The sequence below is a fragment of the Lactuca serriola genome, chromosome 5 (genome assembly GCF_051521515.1).
Source record: "Lactuca serriola cultivar US96UC23 chromosome 5, Lser_US96UC23_V15, whole genome shotgun sequence".
In the NCBI taxonomy this organism is placed as follows: domain Eukaryota; kingdom Viridiplantae; phylum Streptophyta; class Magnoliopsida; order Asterales; family Asteraceae; genus Lactuca; species Lactuca serriola.
In genome coordinates this window covers 192,444,726-192,460,523 of record NC_136412.1, presented here as the reverse complement: position 1 = coordinate 192,460,523, position 15,798 = coordinate 192,444,726, and the positions used below count along the sequence as shown (strand labels likewise).

Below are 15,798 nucleotides of genomic sequence, written 5' to 3'. Positions count from 1 at the left end.
GTACTTACTTGAGCTCGGCTGATCGCATGCACCACACCCTTATCTTGTTTAAAAATTCCTTTCCTTCTAAGTGCTTTTCAAAATTTCTTTCGAAAACATTTTTCCTTTTTAAAATCTTTTTATCTTTTCCCTTAGTTTGAGTTCATATACACCCGGAAGTGTATCTGAATCCCTCAAACCAAGGCTCTGATACCAACTTGTAACATCCCAAAAATACGACCCGAAAATTTCATTTTTAATATAACAAAGATCATAAAACTGAGTATCACATAATAAAACCATACATTGCGTATCTCAAAACCAAAATAAAATACTGTGAGGAAAACTGTGTCACAACTGTATCAAAACATATCTAAGGAACTGAGTCAACTCCCAGGACAAAAACTGAAGCTGTGGTGTGTGCGATGCCATCATCCCGAGCTCTTCCCTTTACTTGCGGAAGTACCTGAAACCAAAACTGAACTGTAAGCACGAAGCTTAGTGAGCTCCCCCAAACTACCACATACCACACAATAACAAATAAAGCACATACTGGGCCTTGCCCACTGCATCGGACCGAAGTCCGGAACTAGCTGCGTCGGACCGAAGTCCGGAACTGACTGCATCGGACCGAAGTACGGAACTGACTGCATCGGACCGAAGTACGGAACTAACTGCATCGGACCAAAGTCCGGAACTGACTGCATCGGACCGAAGTCCGGAACTGACTGGGACCTTGTCCCCTGCATCGGACCGGAGTCCGGAACTAGCTGCATTGGACCGAAATCCGGAACTGTCTGAACATAGCACAACATAAACACGTATATGCTAACATAACACATATACTGCATCGGACTGATGTCCGGAACACATAGCACATAGACATGCCTGAATCACAAAGACATCAAGCACCTTGAACTATTGCTTCGGACCGAAGTCTGGAACTAACTGCTAGCTAAACGGGCCGGCATTGTGGCCGTAGACCCGTTCCTACTGGTAGGAAACTCACAAGCTCTCTGAGGGTGAAGGAGGCGAGTTTGGGGCACATAACATTGCTTAAATAGTGATCAAACCCAGGGATTTAGGGTTTCTTCCTGGCAGGCGGACTCGCCGAGTCCGAATATGGACTCGTCGAGTCGCCGACTTACACGTGCTCGAAATCTCGTCTCTACTCGACGAGTCGGGCTATAGACTCGCCGAGTCCCTCTTGAAAACTTCTAAATAAATAACATGGAAACAACATACCATAGATGGGTCGTTACAAGTTTCCACACGTTTTTGGGTGCCTCCTCTCTTATCATTCTTCATCCTCTTGCTCTTGGTGTTTGTGAGACATTAGAGGAGTAACACTTGTAACTCTAAGCTTTCTAAAGCCATTACAAGGAGGATTTTAGTTGTTATTGATATATAACAACAAGAGGTATGTAATCTAATCTTCTTGGTAAATTTCGAAAATAGTATGTCTCATTAGTTTTTTATTATGTGTTCATAATGTTGTATATCTAATAGTGAAAACATAGATCCAATTCTAGGGTTGCATGCACACATAGGATTGTTTATATAAATCCCATCAGTATCTATGATAACTTATGTTATTATCTCTTGCCGGTGAGACTTTTTGATGTTGTTACAGTCTCGATTAACGGTTTTCGTGGAGCTGGATTTCGGTTTCATGGTGAAATTTGAAGAAAGAATTGGTGATAACAGTTTGTCTGGTTGTTGGGTCATTTTGAAGGGAGGCGATGAGTATTTGCTTATGTGGAATATGAGAAAAAAATTTGTGTTATTTTCTAATTGTCGAATGGTAGTTATGCTGGTTCTTCAGGTTATCTGGTTAAAAGTGGTGTAACTGACATAGAGTTTGTAAGTTAAATGACTAATTGCACAAAAAAAAAAACGTTAGTGACTAAATGTATAAGTTCGTCAAATTTTTTCGTGTTATAGTTCCAAAAACCCTTGTTCGAGTATGTAAGACAGTAAAATGAAATACGAGTGGCGGAGCTAGATGGGGCGTTGGGGGTACTATAGTACCCACAAAAATTGCTTTATATATATATATATATATATATATATATATATATATATATATATATATATATATAATGTTTGTAAACATGTTTCTTGTTATTGTACCCCCAACTAAAAAGATTATAACATGTTTTTTTAATGCCCATTATTGGATAACTACATATATATATATATATATATATATATATATATATATATATATATATATAATATATTGACAATGTTTGTACCCCCATATCAAAAATCCTGGTTCTGCCACTGGAACCGGGTACAAAAGCTTATCGATTATTTAACCCGGTAACACAAAAAATAATCGTGAGTCGAGACGTTATTTTTGATGAAACCAAATGGTGGGATTGGATTAAAGAAGCAGGAACCAACAATGAGAATCGGGCTCATTCATAATACCATGGGACTATTCGAGAGACGAGGCGGACAACAACCAAGGAAACGATGTAAACAATGATCCAATTAAACCAATTGAATCGGATCACGAGATTGGAGCGAAAGTACAAGATAATGAACAACCAAGTCTGGTAATTAATAATGTTCAATAAGGAGCTGCAAATCAAAGACCCTCGAGAACAAGAGTGCCTCCAAGATGATTTCAAGATTATGAGCTTGATCTTGATAATCTAGAAGAACTCCTTCTAACAACCAATGACAAGCCGGTATCAGTTGAAGAAGCGAAGAAAGAACTAGAGTGGGTCAAAGCCATGGATGTGGAAATTAATTTGATAAACAAGAATAATACTTGGATTCTCGTGAACAAGCCTATGGGGGTGAAGCCAATTGGATTCAAGTGGGTGTTCAAATTGAAGAAAAATGCAGACGACACCATTAATAAATACAAGGCAAGGTTAGTTGCAAAAGGTTACGTGCAACAACCCGGTATTGATTTTCAAGAAGTATTTGCCTCAGTAGCTCGAATCGAAACCATTCGGTTTCTTATAGCCTTAGTCGCTACTCATGGGTGGGAGCTTCACCATTTAGATGTTAAAACACCATTTTTACATGGAGAATTAAAGGAAACCATTTACGTATTGCAACCGGAAGACTATATAAAGAAAGGCAACGAGCATAAAGTATATCGCCTTACGAAAGCACTATATGGTCTAAGACAAGCACCTCAAACATGGAACACGAAGCTTGACGGGATTTTGAAGAGTATGAAATTTTAAAAGTGCATGAAAGAACCATCAGTGTACCGGAAAAGTGAAGGATCTAACTTGCTAATTTTAGCAATTTATGTTGATGATTTATTTGTCACAGGTAAAAATTTGAGAATGATCAACATGTTCAAATTAGTGATGTCCAAGAACTTAAGATGTCGGATCTTGGAAGATTGACGTATTGCCTTGGCATTGAAGTTAAGCAAGATGAATCGGGGATTACTATAAATCAAGAAGCATATGCTCAACGCATTTTAAAAGAAGTCGGTTTACATGATTGCAATCCGACCCACATTCCAATGGAACCGGGAATTAAGTTGTCAAAGGCCGAAGATGAACCCGAAATCGACCCAACACAATATCGAAAGGTGGTAGGATGTTTTAGATATCTCTTGCAAACAAGACCCGATATGGCATATGCGGTTGGAGTTGTCAGCCGATACATGCAAAGTCCAAGAGAATCACATGGTGGTGCAATTAAACACATTCTAAGTTACTTACGAGGAACAACGGGATACGGAATCAAGTACGAGAGGATGGGACAAAGGCGACTTATTGGTTATAGTGATATTAGTCACAATGTTGACCCGGATGATGGGAAAAGCACAACCGGTCACATTTTCTACTACGGGTCATCTCCAAATTACATGGTGTTCGCAAAAGCAAGATACCGTTGCTTTATCATCTTGCGAGGCGGAGTTCATGGCAGCCACGGCGACCGCATGTCAAGCAATATGGCTTCAAGATTTGCTTGGAGAAATCATGAACAAAGCGCAAGAGAAAGTGATTCTTAAAGTTGATAACAAGTCGGCTATCGAACTAACAAAGAATCCCGTGTTTCATGGAAGAAGTAAACACATTCACACGAGGTTTCACTTCATTCGTAATTGTGTTGAAAACGAACAAGTGGAGGTGGAGTACATTCCTGGTGAAGAATAAAATGCGAATATTCTTACAAAACCACTAGCTTGAACCAAGTTCAAGGAAATGCAGAGCTTGATCGGGATTGAAGAATTCTCTAGAATGACTTAGAGATTCGGGGGTGATTGTTGGAATCCTAAGTCGTGTAGGACTTGGAGTCCAATTAAACTTGGAGCTTAAACAAGTTGGTTTAAGTTTCCTAGTCTTATTCTACAAGTCGGTAGTTTAGAATATATATATATATATATATATATATATATATATATATATATATATATATATATATATATATATATATATATATATATAGATATCGAGGCATGATATTATGTAGAAAACAATATTGAGTTTTTAGAGTTATATTTTCTCAATAAAATTGGAGAGTTATTTCACTTTGTTTTGTGCTATTTTGATTTGAATTTAGGGTTAATTAAACTTTTTTAGTTTTTCTTTTAAATTTAAAAATAACCGTATGCAAATAAAATACTTGAGTGATTAAATATGTAAATTCGTCAAATTTTATTGTGCAAATTTAATTGCGGGATAATGACTTAAAAGGGTAACATATTATTCGATTTGTACATATTTGGTCACTGAGTTTTTTTTTCGTCCACATTTACCCCTTAAACTTGTTAAACTGTACACATTCAGTCCTTATGACTCGTTACTCCAGGTTAGCCGGGAAAAATGACTTGATAGGGTAATATATTTTTCATTTTGTACACATTTAGTCCTTAATATTTTTGTACATATTTAGTCCTAAACATTTTTTTTGTTTCAAAATAAGTCCTTTTTTTTGTACTCATTCAATAGTTATGAATGATTTCTTTAGGTTTTTTTCACGACATCTTACATGAGACAATCATTGATGAGGTGCTTGGGGTTGTTGATGCTTATGTCCAATGCGATCTCGACTGCTTGGTTGCGTGAGTCTTGTGGTTTGACTTAGGTCTTGTATTTTGAACATCGTAACTTCTTCATACGATATCAGATTTTAAGGATCTTTATCCACATGTTCATTTTTTGAGTCTACTACAATTTTCATGAAGATTACTCCCGTTAAAATGTAATATATTTTTACTAACGATTTTATATAAAAACATACATACATGCATTCATAAAAAACGTATGGACAGAGGAAGACGCAGTAATACATAGTAGGTGTTGCCGAGATGAAATAGGTGTTGCCGATACATGGAAAATAGGTATAAACGTAAAAAAAACAAAAAAATTTCCGCTGCGAACAAAAAAAACAGGTGTTGTCGGTGCAACACCAGGGCCATGCTAAATCCGCCACCGCGTATGGATATAAAAATCGTAAGTAAAAATATATTATTTTTAAATGAAAGTAATCTAAATGAAAATTGTAGTAGACTAAAATATGAACGGATGGATATAAAGATCGTTAAAATCCGAGATCATATGAAGAAGTTATGACGTTCAGAACACATGACCTAACCAACCAAGTAGTCGAGATCGCGATGGATATAAGCATCAAAAGCCTCATACATCTCATTAATGAATGTCTCACGTAAGATTTCGTGAGAAAAAACTAAAAAATCATTCATAAGTACAAAAAAATGACTTATTTTGCAAAAAAATAATAATAAATAAAGGACTAAATGTATACAAAAATATTAAGGACTAAATGTTTACAAAGTGAGAAATATATTACCCTATTAAGTCATTTTTATCGGATAACCTGGAGTAGCTGGTCATAAGGACTGAATGTATACAGTTTAACAAATTGAAGGGGTAAATGTAAACAAAAAAAAAAAACTCAGTGACCAAATATGTACAAATCGAAAAATATATTACCCTTTTAAGTCATTATCCCTTTAATTGCCATTCATTATTTATTGGCTTTGGACAAGCAAATAAAATATTAAATCCTCAAATCGTCAAATTTTATTATGCAAATTTAATGAATGATAATTTTATTATGCAAATTTAATTGTCATTCATTATTTATAGGCTTTGGACAAGCACAACATGTATAAATAAAGCTCATATCAGTTTTGTGCCCTATCTTAGGCACCTTATGCATAACAAGTTGTAAGACACTTTAATTTAATAATAGCTTGTCATTGATTTTTGTCATATTATTTACCAATTTAATAGTAACTAATAGACACATATGTACATATATTCAAGTGCCAATGTGGGACGTTGGCAACCCGAGCGTTTGATGAGTTTTACTAATCTGATGATGACCACTAATAACCAAATTTTACTGATACTAATTTTTAACCACTTTTAATATATATATATATATATATATATATATATATATATATATATATATATATATATATATATATATATATATATATTCCGCTAATTTATTTTTCTTTTTGATTGTGGCTGCATTCAACCTAGCCAAGTGTTTTAACGCTTATGATAATGAAAAAGTCAAAAATAAACAAAGAAAACGTGTATCTTGTAGGTACTTGAACTTGTCAATAATGAAATGTCATTTTGATGGCATATTGACAGTTAAGTTAAAATGAACTTGTCAATGCAATGATCACAAAAATATCATGTTTGGAAGAAAAAATATGTATCTCACATAAGGGTTTGATAGTCGTATTGTGGACAAACAATATAGTTTAGGAGTATGATTTATAGAATATTTGTTAGTTATTTAAAAAAATGGCTTGAAAGGCTATATACTATATTCTTGTGTATATATTTCCAGTCACTAAAACTATTTTGTATAGGCGGTTACCATTAAACTTTCACAAGTTGTTCAAAACTACCATTATAACCAAATATATATCATGTGTATATATTTTTAGTAACTAAACTATACTCTCACAAGTTGTTCAAAAACTATCATTATATATATATATATATATATATATATATATATATATATATATATATATATATATATATATATATATATATATATATATATATATATAGCACTAAACTATTTTGTGAAGACGGTTACAATTAAACTCTCACAAGTTCAAAAACTATATATATATAGCACTAGAGAAAGTAACGTATTATGCCCCATGTACACGTTTAGTCACAAAGCTATTTTTTGTATTACGATTTACGATTAAATATTATTAGTTTGTTAAAAAATTGTCATTATAATCGAGTATTATAGAAAATGTTGATCTAGCATCTACTAATAGACCTTTACCTTTTTTTAGTGTGTTATTGTTTTTTCTCGTTTTTCGATCTATTCATTCAGTCGTATACCATTTAAAAAAATCATAATGTCCTGACGTTTTCTACCCATAGATTTCATGTAGGAGCAACATCAATTTGGATACGATTACAATTTTTTACTTTTTATATATTTATTTGTAACTGCATTTTTATTTTCTTTTTCTGTTGGATGTTTTTTTTTCGGAAGCAATATCTCGTCTGAGCTACCGACCATCCAACTTCCCCCTTACCTTCATTTGTAAGTGATTGGGTTAATATTGTTGTTGTGTTGTTGGTTGAGATAGATCTAATATGTATTTGTAGACTTAGTATTTAGTATGTAAGTCATCTAACTTACTTTGTTGTGTAAATGAGATTCTAATAATTTGTAGGTTCTTTGATCAACTTATTTGTAAAACCACTTACAAGGAGTTATGGCATATCCTAAACCTTCTTCCAAGGGAGTTTAATGATTAAATGTATACACCAAACATAATAAACAAATGTCAAATCAATATTTACCTTTAATACCTAGTCATAATTGTAGTTTATTAGTAAATCGTGTATAAAAATGTAACAGACAACCTACAATACCCAATTATAATGACAGTTTCTGAACACCAAAAGCTTAATGGTAAACCATATACAAAAAACAGTTTAGGGACTAAATGTTGTACATGGGCATAGTACCTAACCCTCTCCGAGTCATTAACCCTTAATAAAACAATTTGATGATTAATTATGTGCTAAATAACTAAATATCATTACTTTGGGCTATTTGATAAATTCTTTGTTTCTATTTTGCCTCATCATAATATTGAATATTGATCACAAACTGTACATACCAACTATAGGCATATTATATAGCTTGCATGATCATAAACTCATAGTATTGATTCCAACTGCTTCAAGTTTGGGTCCAAATTTTCAGGTGCAAAATCTTCTTCTGGTGTATTATATGCATCGGCTATTGCCTTGCCCTTTTTCAGTATGTCTGTAGGAACAGTCTCAAGTAGGCTGCATGAATAAACAAGGTAATGGAATAAGTCATTCCATTCCTTCCCTGATTCCATCATACCAAACACTACCATAGTAAAATTACCTGTTTAATGCACTAACAGCTATGCCAATGTTTGACTTCATTGATTTAACTGAAGCTCCAGGTTCATTTCTTGATGCATGTAGCAATAGTGAATCAAGTTCTTCCAATGCTCTTTCAGACATAAGCCCATTAGTGAGGACAAAATGGTAATTTCCAAAAGGTATGAGGAACAAATTAAGTAACTTAATGGCAAAATTAAGGGGTACCTGAGACATTGATCCACATCATTGGAAGCAGTTTTATCATTGCCAACTTCATTTGCATACTGTGCAACCTATACAATCACAATCATTTCAGAGCCTCTGTATTAAGTCAAAAACAAACACCATCTATACTATATATAGCTTACTGGATTAAGTCAAAAAAAAGTTGAGAAAAAGCATGGACTTACTGCTCGAATGTTCATTCTCAATGATGCTGCTGGGCCAGCACGTAAAAGACTCCTGCAAGCAGCATACTGAGGCTGCTCAGCTTCCAGTGTTTTACCTACATAAAGTGTCAATCAAATACATTGCTCTACTTGTGAACTCAAGTATGAAAATGGTGAAGGTAGAGAAAATAGGGCTACCTAGTTCTTCAATCTGCATCTCAGTCAGGATGATGGCTGGGACGTAAGCCTCCAGTGGTTCAAGCTTTTTTCTAGATGAAACATTTCAGATGAAGGTTTAATAGTAAAAGAACAGATAAATTACGCATGATTTTTATCTAAATGACGAAAGTTAAGATCATCGTCTAGGATTTAATTACCTTTTCACGTACTTATCAAATGGGCTAGCTGTCGCATCTGCATCCAAATTCAAGCTCGAAAGCCAAATTTCAGTTCAGAATATCAGGTAAACAGTAACAAAACGCTACGATTTATAAAGCAACTGAAAATCTCTAAGGAAGCTGCCCAACAATCAACATCTCTTATTTCAGAGAGTGTGGTATGCTACTTGATGGATCGTAGGTGTAAATTAATGAACAAAACAGTGCGTACCTTTTGGGATAGAGAGAAAGTGGAGGAGGACGACGGAGATGGAGACGAGTCGCCTAGTTTCCCGCCGTTCCTCAGGGAACACTGCGCACCTCACTGTTAAAGTTCTCAACTTTCTCTCCGGTGATGAATGTGGCGCAATGTGTCGGGAAATCCTCGAGTTGAACTGGTGAGTGGCAAGTCGCGAAATGGTGTTTGCTGTCGCCATTTCCTTCTCTCAATTCACTTCGCCATTTCCTTCTCTCAAAAGGCTCTTATCCATTTCCACTCCCTCCCCCTTCACATATTTATATATATACCCCTTATACTTTCACTCGGTATCAATTCATATCCGTTTATTATATATCCAAGTTTGCATACATATACATAAGGGTAACTGGGTAAACAATAATACAAAGGAGTTACATCACAATATTCGTAAAACATTGTATAAGCAATAATACGAAGCATTTAAATCCTAATATTCTTAAAACAAGAACATTAAATGGGTTTCCTGTTGTCCAGTCCACCGTGGCTCCCTGATATTGTGAGATTTGAAGAAAGGGCTCGTATTTGGCGATGATACTAACTCATTTTGGAATTGTGTCACACACACTTTCCTGGCCAACCCTTGATTGAAATCCCTGATGTTTGAATTTGAAACCTCTCTTATGGATGCCCAAGTGTTACCCATTGAGCCACCAATTATCTATTATTGAATATAAAGCCGATAATATTCCATTAAATGGGAATGGTACATTGGGGAAGAAGATGTAGGAATTAATTGACTTCTTGATTATAAGGAAGAGAGAATTGATATCTTTTTCGAAGGACGGGGAGGCGTCTTTGTGAATGTCTTTGTGAATGGAGGGAGTCGGGAGGATGTGATTGATGATTTGGTATGCATGAAAGTGTATCTTGAACAATTCTACCAATGAAGAATGTTGTCTTTTTTCCATTTTCATGAGTGATAGGGATAAAAGTTTTCATGTTATTCATGGCTAATGCGTGATGGAATTTGGGTTTGGTCGTAAAGAAGGAATAAGGAGAAAAAAGGTGGTTGATGAGAGAAAAAAGTGGCTCGACGATGAGGGAGAGTGGGGCAATAGCTAGTGTAAGCGTTTTGTCCCTGATACCACATTAGTACAAATTATTAACATCTTAATGCTAAAACTTATGAATTATCAATATAATTTACTTGATATGTTAATTTAAAGATGGTGTAAAATGTAAAACCTAACTCAAAAATTATATTTAACTTTATCACGTGTAATCCACAAGTATAAGTGATTAAGATGAAGCGGTTCTAATAAATGTCTCTTTTATCACATGGTTCCATTATATTGTTTTATATCAACTTAATATATGAATAATATTTCATAGTTAATTAGTTATTGAAAATGACATAGTTTTTCTTAATAACGCATATTTGTCAATATTTTTTACTGTGTACACTTTAGTAAAACTATATTTTTGGTTGTATCAAATTACTAAAAACCTCCTTTCATTTCATTTTAACATTATAACAAGGGACCAATCTCATGTATAAAACGGGTATGCAAATGCATACCCTTACATTTTTTGTATATATGTTATGTTCTTTGAAAAATAATAATTATGTATTAAATATTATTGTTTGCCATTAAAAACCGGCTATTTGTTGATTGTATTAGGAAGCTGATTCGTACACAACACTTTTTATCCATACACAACAATTTATGCTTTAAAATGTTGTATTGTACAACTCTATAAAGCATGAATTGTTGTGTACGGAAAAAATTTGTTGTGTACAAATCACTTCCCTATTGTATTACCGTGAAGAGAAGGTTAGATTAAGAAGTAATATGGGGATCTAAATAATAAGTTAGGGCTTCTTTATTTGAATTATGTATTACATAATACTTATATATTAAGTTGTAAAATCATTTAATATTGTCTAATTTATTAATTAAATTATAACGATTAGAAAAGGGAAACGTTTATCTGGATGTCCAGTGGCGGAGGCAGCAAGTGGGGTGCCGGGTGCTCTGCCCCCTCCAACCTCCTTTTAAATTGCAGGTATATTATTATAAGATTTATTGCTTTAGTGATAAACTGCTATCTCATATCCATTTAGTGATAAATACTTAAACCCCTCCTAATTACTTAAAAATACAACTATTATTATATTATTATATATTCATAAAACAACGAGTCATAAGGGTTTGGAAATTATGAGGCCAATACCGACTTTATAATGTGTAGCTGTCGAAGAGATTAATTTTTAAATTAACAATTGTCGGCAACACTGTTACATCAATGATTTCAATTTTCTTACGGTAAATTTTAATTTTTATTGCACACTTTATTTACTGTAATTTCTAATTAATAATTTAATTATGATTTTGTTAATTTGGTTGATTGTAATTATAAATTTGTAGGGTAAATTGCAAGCAAGAAAATTCTTTTTTCAAATGAATAGAAGATGTGTGTGACCCATTATTGCATCCGGTTAATAATACTAAAGAATATTTTCATAATATGATAGTATTAGTAAAATTATACTTTAAAATATTATTACAATGTGAGGGTGTCAGCCCCGTTATTGTTAAAACTTGGCTCCACCCCTGTGGATGTCAACATAATTATAGTTGGCACGATCCGAAATTTTGATTTTGTGACTCCAAAGAAGTTTCAAATTATAATCTAAAAGACATCTATTTTATTTTCATAGCTATAAAACAATTGATAGCTAATAATAAAGGTCTAAATATAATCATCAATATATTAATAAAGGTGTAGTTTAGAAGGAGGTGTAACCATCATTGAAAACTAAGTACTATGTACTTATACCATAACGAAGTTTGAGCATGTTGAAGTAGTTTGTGCAGCAGAAATTCACATTGTCTAATGAAATCAATGATACGAATATGGAAGTAATGATTACCAATACAAAAATACACAATACATAGTAATACCAAAAAGGCTATCAAAACTTGAATTATACAAGTTTCCAACTCATTACTTGATTTTGTATCATTTATCCCATGATTTAGTGGTCAACGCTTGATCCGTTTGACCTTTTTGTATCAAACCTTTTCATCCATTTCTTTTGGGAGGAGGTAAAGTGAGACATTATTTGTGTATGAAATGATGGGCTTGTTTGAGATGATGATGAAGCTTCTGTGGATGGAAGCTCAGCAGGAAGTGCAGAAGCAGTGCTTGTTAATGCATTTAGTACAAGGAATGCAAGTATGGGAGAAAGATCCAATGTCCCTCCAAGTGGTGGGATCACCCCACGAAATATATTCAAATAAGGGTCACATAAAGTGCTGTAAAAAAAAGTAAAAACAACATTGTTATTAATGGTGTAAGATGTTTCTTTTTGTTGACTTAATACAGAATTTTATTTATTTACCTGAGTGGACTCACAATGGCTTGAGGGGAATTGGGAAACCATGTAAGAACAAGCCTTACAACCAACAAAGTGTTGTAAATGTTCAAGAAATTTAGAACACCATTTGATACCACAAGCCCTGCCACTGAATCCCCTGGGATAATTGCAGCAAAATCATGATTCCACACAGACTTCAAATTCCTCTGGTTTCTGCGGTTAATCTATTGAATTATGATAAACAATTAAATGAAGGTAAGTTACCTATTTCTTGCATTTAACCCGATATACAAAATAGATCTTATATTATTTAGTGTTGTTTAAATTTTTTTTTTTACCAATACCTATAGCGGTGGGCAATTACTGAAGCAACTGTAATGGTAATGATTCGCTTTGTGTGTATATCAATTTTGCGAACTAATGAGAGCTTCTATGATATAAAATCTCCAATCCAACCTCGTTTTCCATAGAAACTATAAATACGTTGAATAATTACAGAGTAATCGATCTAAAACACGGGTAGAAGAGTAAAATTACCTGGCAGAAGTTGTGGTATTCAGAGGAGAGAGATTGCAATTTGGCGAAAAGGGGATTTTCGGAAGCGAAGAGATGCAGGAAATTGAGGCATTTATCAATGGAGTTGTGGAGGTTATGAATCAAATTGTTGGACGATTCGGTGACCAATTTTTGGAGATGACTGATGGTGGTGGGGGATGTTGATTTGAAGAATAAGAGAGATGGGGTGTGGAGTGTGGAGAGAGGTAGTCCAATTATCACAAACTTGTTGGAAGAATTGGCAGTCTTCTTAGCTGGATTATCATCACATGAATTCTTTGTAGAAGACGAAGAGGAATGCATTGCTATTCTGTAATGAGCAGAAATTTTGTCAAATTTCTACGACTCCACGGAGGGAGTGTGGAGGTGAAGATAGGATTTGGTGATGTATTGTATGTAAGGATTGGAGCCACATATGAACATTAAAAACCAACCAAAAAAAGAAGTCAAATACGTCCGAATTTTATAACATAAAACCTAGAAATTTTTTGATTACGATAGAATTACACATATAGTCCTTCAATGGTAGGAGCGAGTAGAAGTGCACAAAAACTCAAAAAGGCGTTGAGGACAAAGCTAGACAACATTGCACGGAGAAGTTGTGAATTGCAGATCATCCTACAAAAATCGGTCCGTTAAGGCCAACGGGCGTTCTATCCGGTTACACTTGGGCCTAAAAGTCTGAGTTGTTTCAAGAGAACAAATTTGGTTTTCGTTCGTTTAAGTATCATATATTCGATTAAAAGTTGCACACTAACGTGTTGATTGATAAAACTGAATCATTAAGTGTAGTCCGGATGTCATTCCTGGAATAGGGCATGATTTTGTTTCGACCATGGCTACCCCTGGTTTCAATTTATTTCCCTTTCCTTTGCTTGGCCACCACTCAGGATAGCCGATTCTTTTGAAGCATACCTCCCTATCGTGCCCTTCTTTTCCACAATGACTACAAGGTCCAGTTTGAGGAGTGCTTTTCTCAGGTTTCATCCGGTTCTTTTCATGTTGGTTCTTTTGTTGATCACGCTTCTCTTGGAAACTGGTTTGAAACGCAGCAGTCTCATGAACAGGCTTCTTTGAACTAGTGATCATGCGTTGTTGCTCATCTTCAGCAACAAGGTGATAGACGGTACTTAGTTTTGGTGTTGACTACATAGCCAATATTTGTGTTTTGATAAATCTGGATTGGTCATCCAGTCCTATCAAGAACTTGAAGGTTCTCTCTTTTTCTTTGATTTCAGTGAGTTTCTTAGCGAGCCCACATGAGCAGCCATCACAAGAACAACGAGGAGTCGGAAGAATTGACTCCATTTCCTCCCACAGAACACGTAATCTGGTGTAATAGGCTGACACAGTTGTGCCTTCCTGTCGGGTGGTATTTAGCGACTGCTTCAATTCATAAGCCTTGGGTGCACTCTCCTTTTCCAAAGTGTTCTTTTAAGTCTTGCCAGATTTATGTGGCTGTCTTGGCGTACTTCACGTTGTTATGAATCTCTTTCTCCATGGCGGTGGTCAACCAACCTTTGACCATGGCATCACAACGCATCCAAAGTAGATATTTGTCGGAATTCACCTCTGGTTTTCTAATGGTGCCATCGATGAAGCCGGTTTTGTTCTTTGCAAACAAGAAAATCATCATCTCTTGTTCCCAATCGCCATAATTTTTGTCAGTTAGCCCATCGTTCACGTGTAACTGCTTTGGGTAGTCGGAAGCATGTAGATAGAGGGGAGAGTTGTGATCAATTGACTCTCCATCATTCTTGTTCTTATTATTATTGGAGGCATCATCGCCGTCCATGAGGGATGATTAGGGTTTTGTTTTGTTTTTCTGGATCTGATCTAATGCTCTGATACTATATACAAATGTGTACCAGAAGAGTGGTGTGACATGCAAAGAGAAAAATCTCATGAATCGTATATAAGCCATTGTATTCTTTGTATTGCACTCTCAGCAACCCATAGCCATTTGAACCAACCCAAAAGTTTACCAAATTATGGAATGTCGTTGGTGAGGCAAAATTAATACAACAATTTTGTTTGTGACTACAACCCTTCTTTTGAATTAAAAATGTTCTTTTTTAATGAGGTCACAAATCTAACCATTGCATATTTATACCATTTTAAAAGGGGAAAACGATTCATATGCTTACACCTCTTCTATAAATCCATTCAATTCCTACCTAACATCAATATAACTCCTCGATTTACGAATACATATAACTCATACCTAACATTTTATTCAACCACTATATAAATAAGTTAAATCCATAACATGATTCACACCAAATTTGTATTGAGTCATTCACTCTCTTAGTTAACTTATATGATTTTTTTTTCTTTCACTCATAAAATGATAAAAAAAAAAATATAAGTTGACTGTCAAATTTATTGATATTAGTTGAAAAATATAAAGGTTGAGTCAATGGATTTAAATATTGGGGATTTACTTGACTTATGTGAATTTGACTTAGCTATGGCCTTTAGTTATGTAACATCCCAAATCTCATAGAAAAATTTTCATTTTAATAACACTTAAAACCATACATCATGT

At 34.4% G+C, this 15,798-nt stretch overlaps 2 protein-coding genes across 2 annotated transcripts; both read right to left on the bottom strand.

Annotated features, from left to right (window-relative positions):
* Positions 1 to 8,004: 8,004 nt before the first annotated feature.
* Positions 8,005 to 9,597, bottom strand: LOC145053417 (uncharacterized). The gene is made up of 7 exons (XM_079001458.1): positions 9,347 to 9,597; positions 9,115 to 9,151; positions 8,936 to 9,006; positions 8,759 to 8,853; positions 8,574 to 8,641; positions 8,368 to 8,478; positions 8,005 to 8,282 (listed from the first exon to the last, which is right to left on the bottom strand). The coding sequence occupies exons 1-7, from the start codon at positions 9,549 to 9,551 to the stop codon at positions 8,150 to 8,152; spliced, it is 720 nt and encodes a 239-aa protein (XP_078857584.1). The 5' UTR covers positions 9,552 to 9,597; the 3' UTR covers positions 8,005 to 8,149.
* A 2,583-nt stretch (positions 9,598 to 12,180) lies between these two features.
* Positions 12,181 to 13,667, bottom strand: LOC145053415 (ylmG homolog protein 2, chloroplastic-like). Its single transcript, XM_079001457.1, has 3 exons — positions 13,233 to 13,667; positions 12,720 to 12,919; positions 12,181 to 12,633 (listed from the first exon to the last, which is right to left on the bottom strand). The coding sequence occupies exons 1-3, from the start codon at positions 13,551 to 13,553 to the stop codon at positions 12,354 to 12,356; spliced, it is 801 nt and encodes a 266-aa protein (XP_078857583.1). The 5' UTR covers positions 13,554 to 13,667; the 3' UTR covers positions 12,181 to 12,353.
* Positions 13,668 to 15,798: the final 2,131 nt, after the last annotated feature.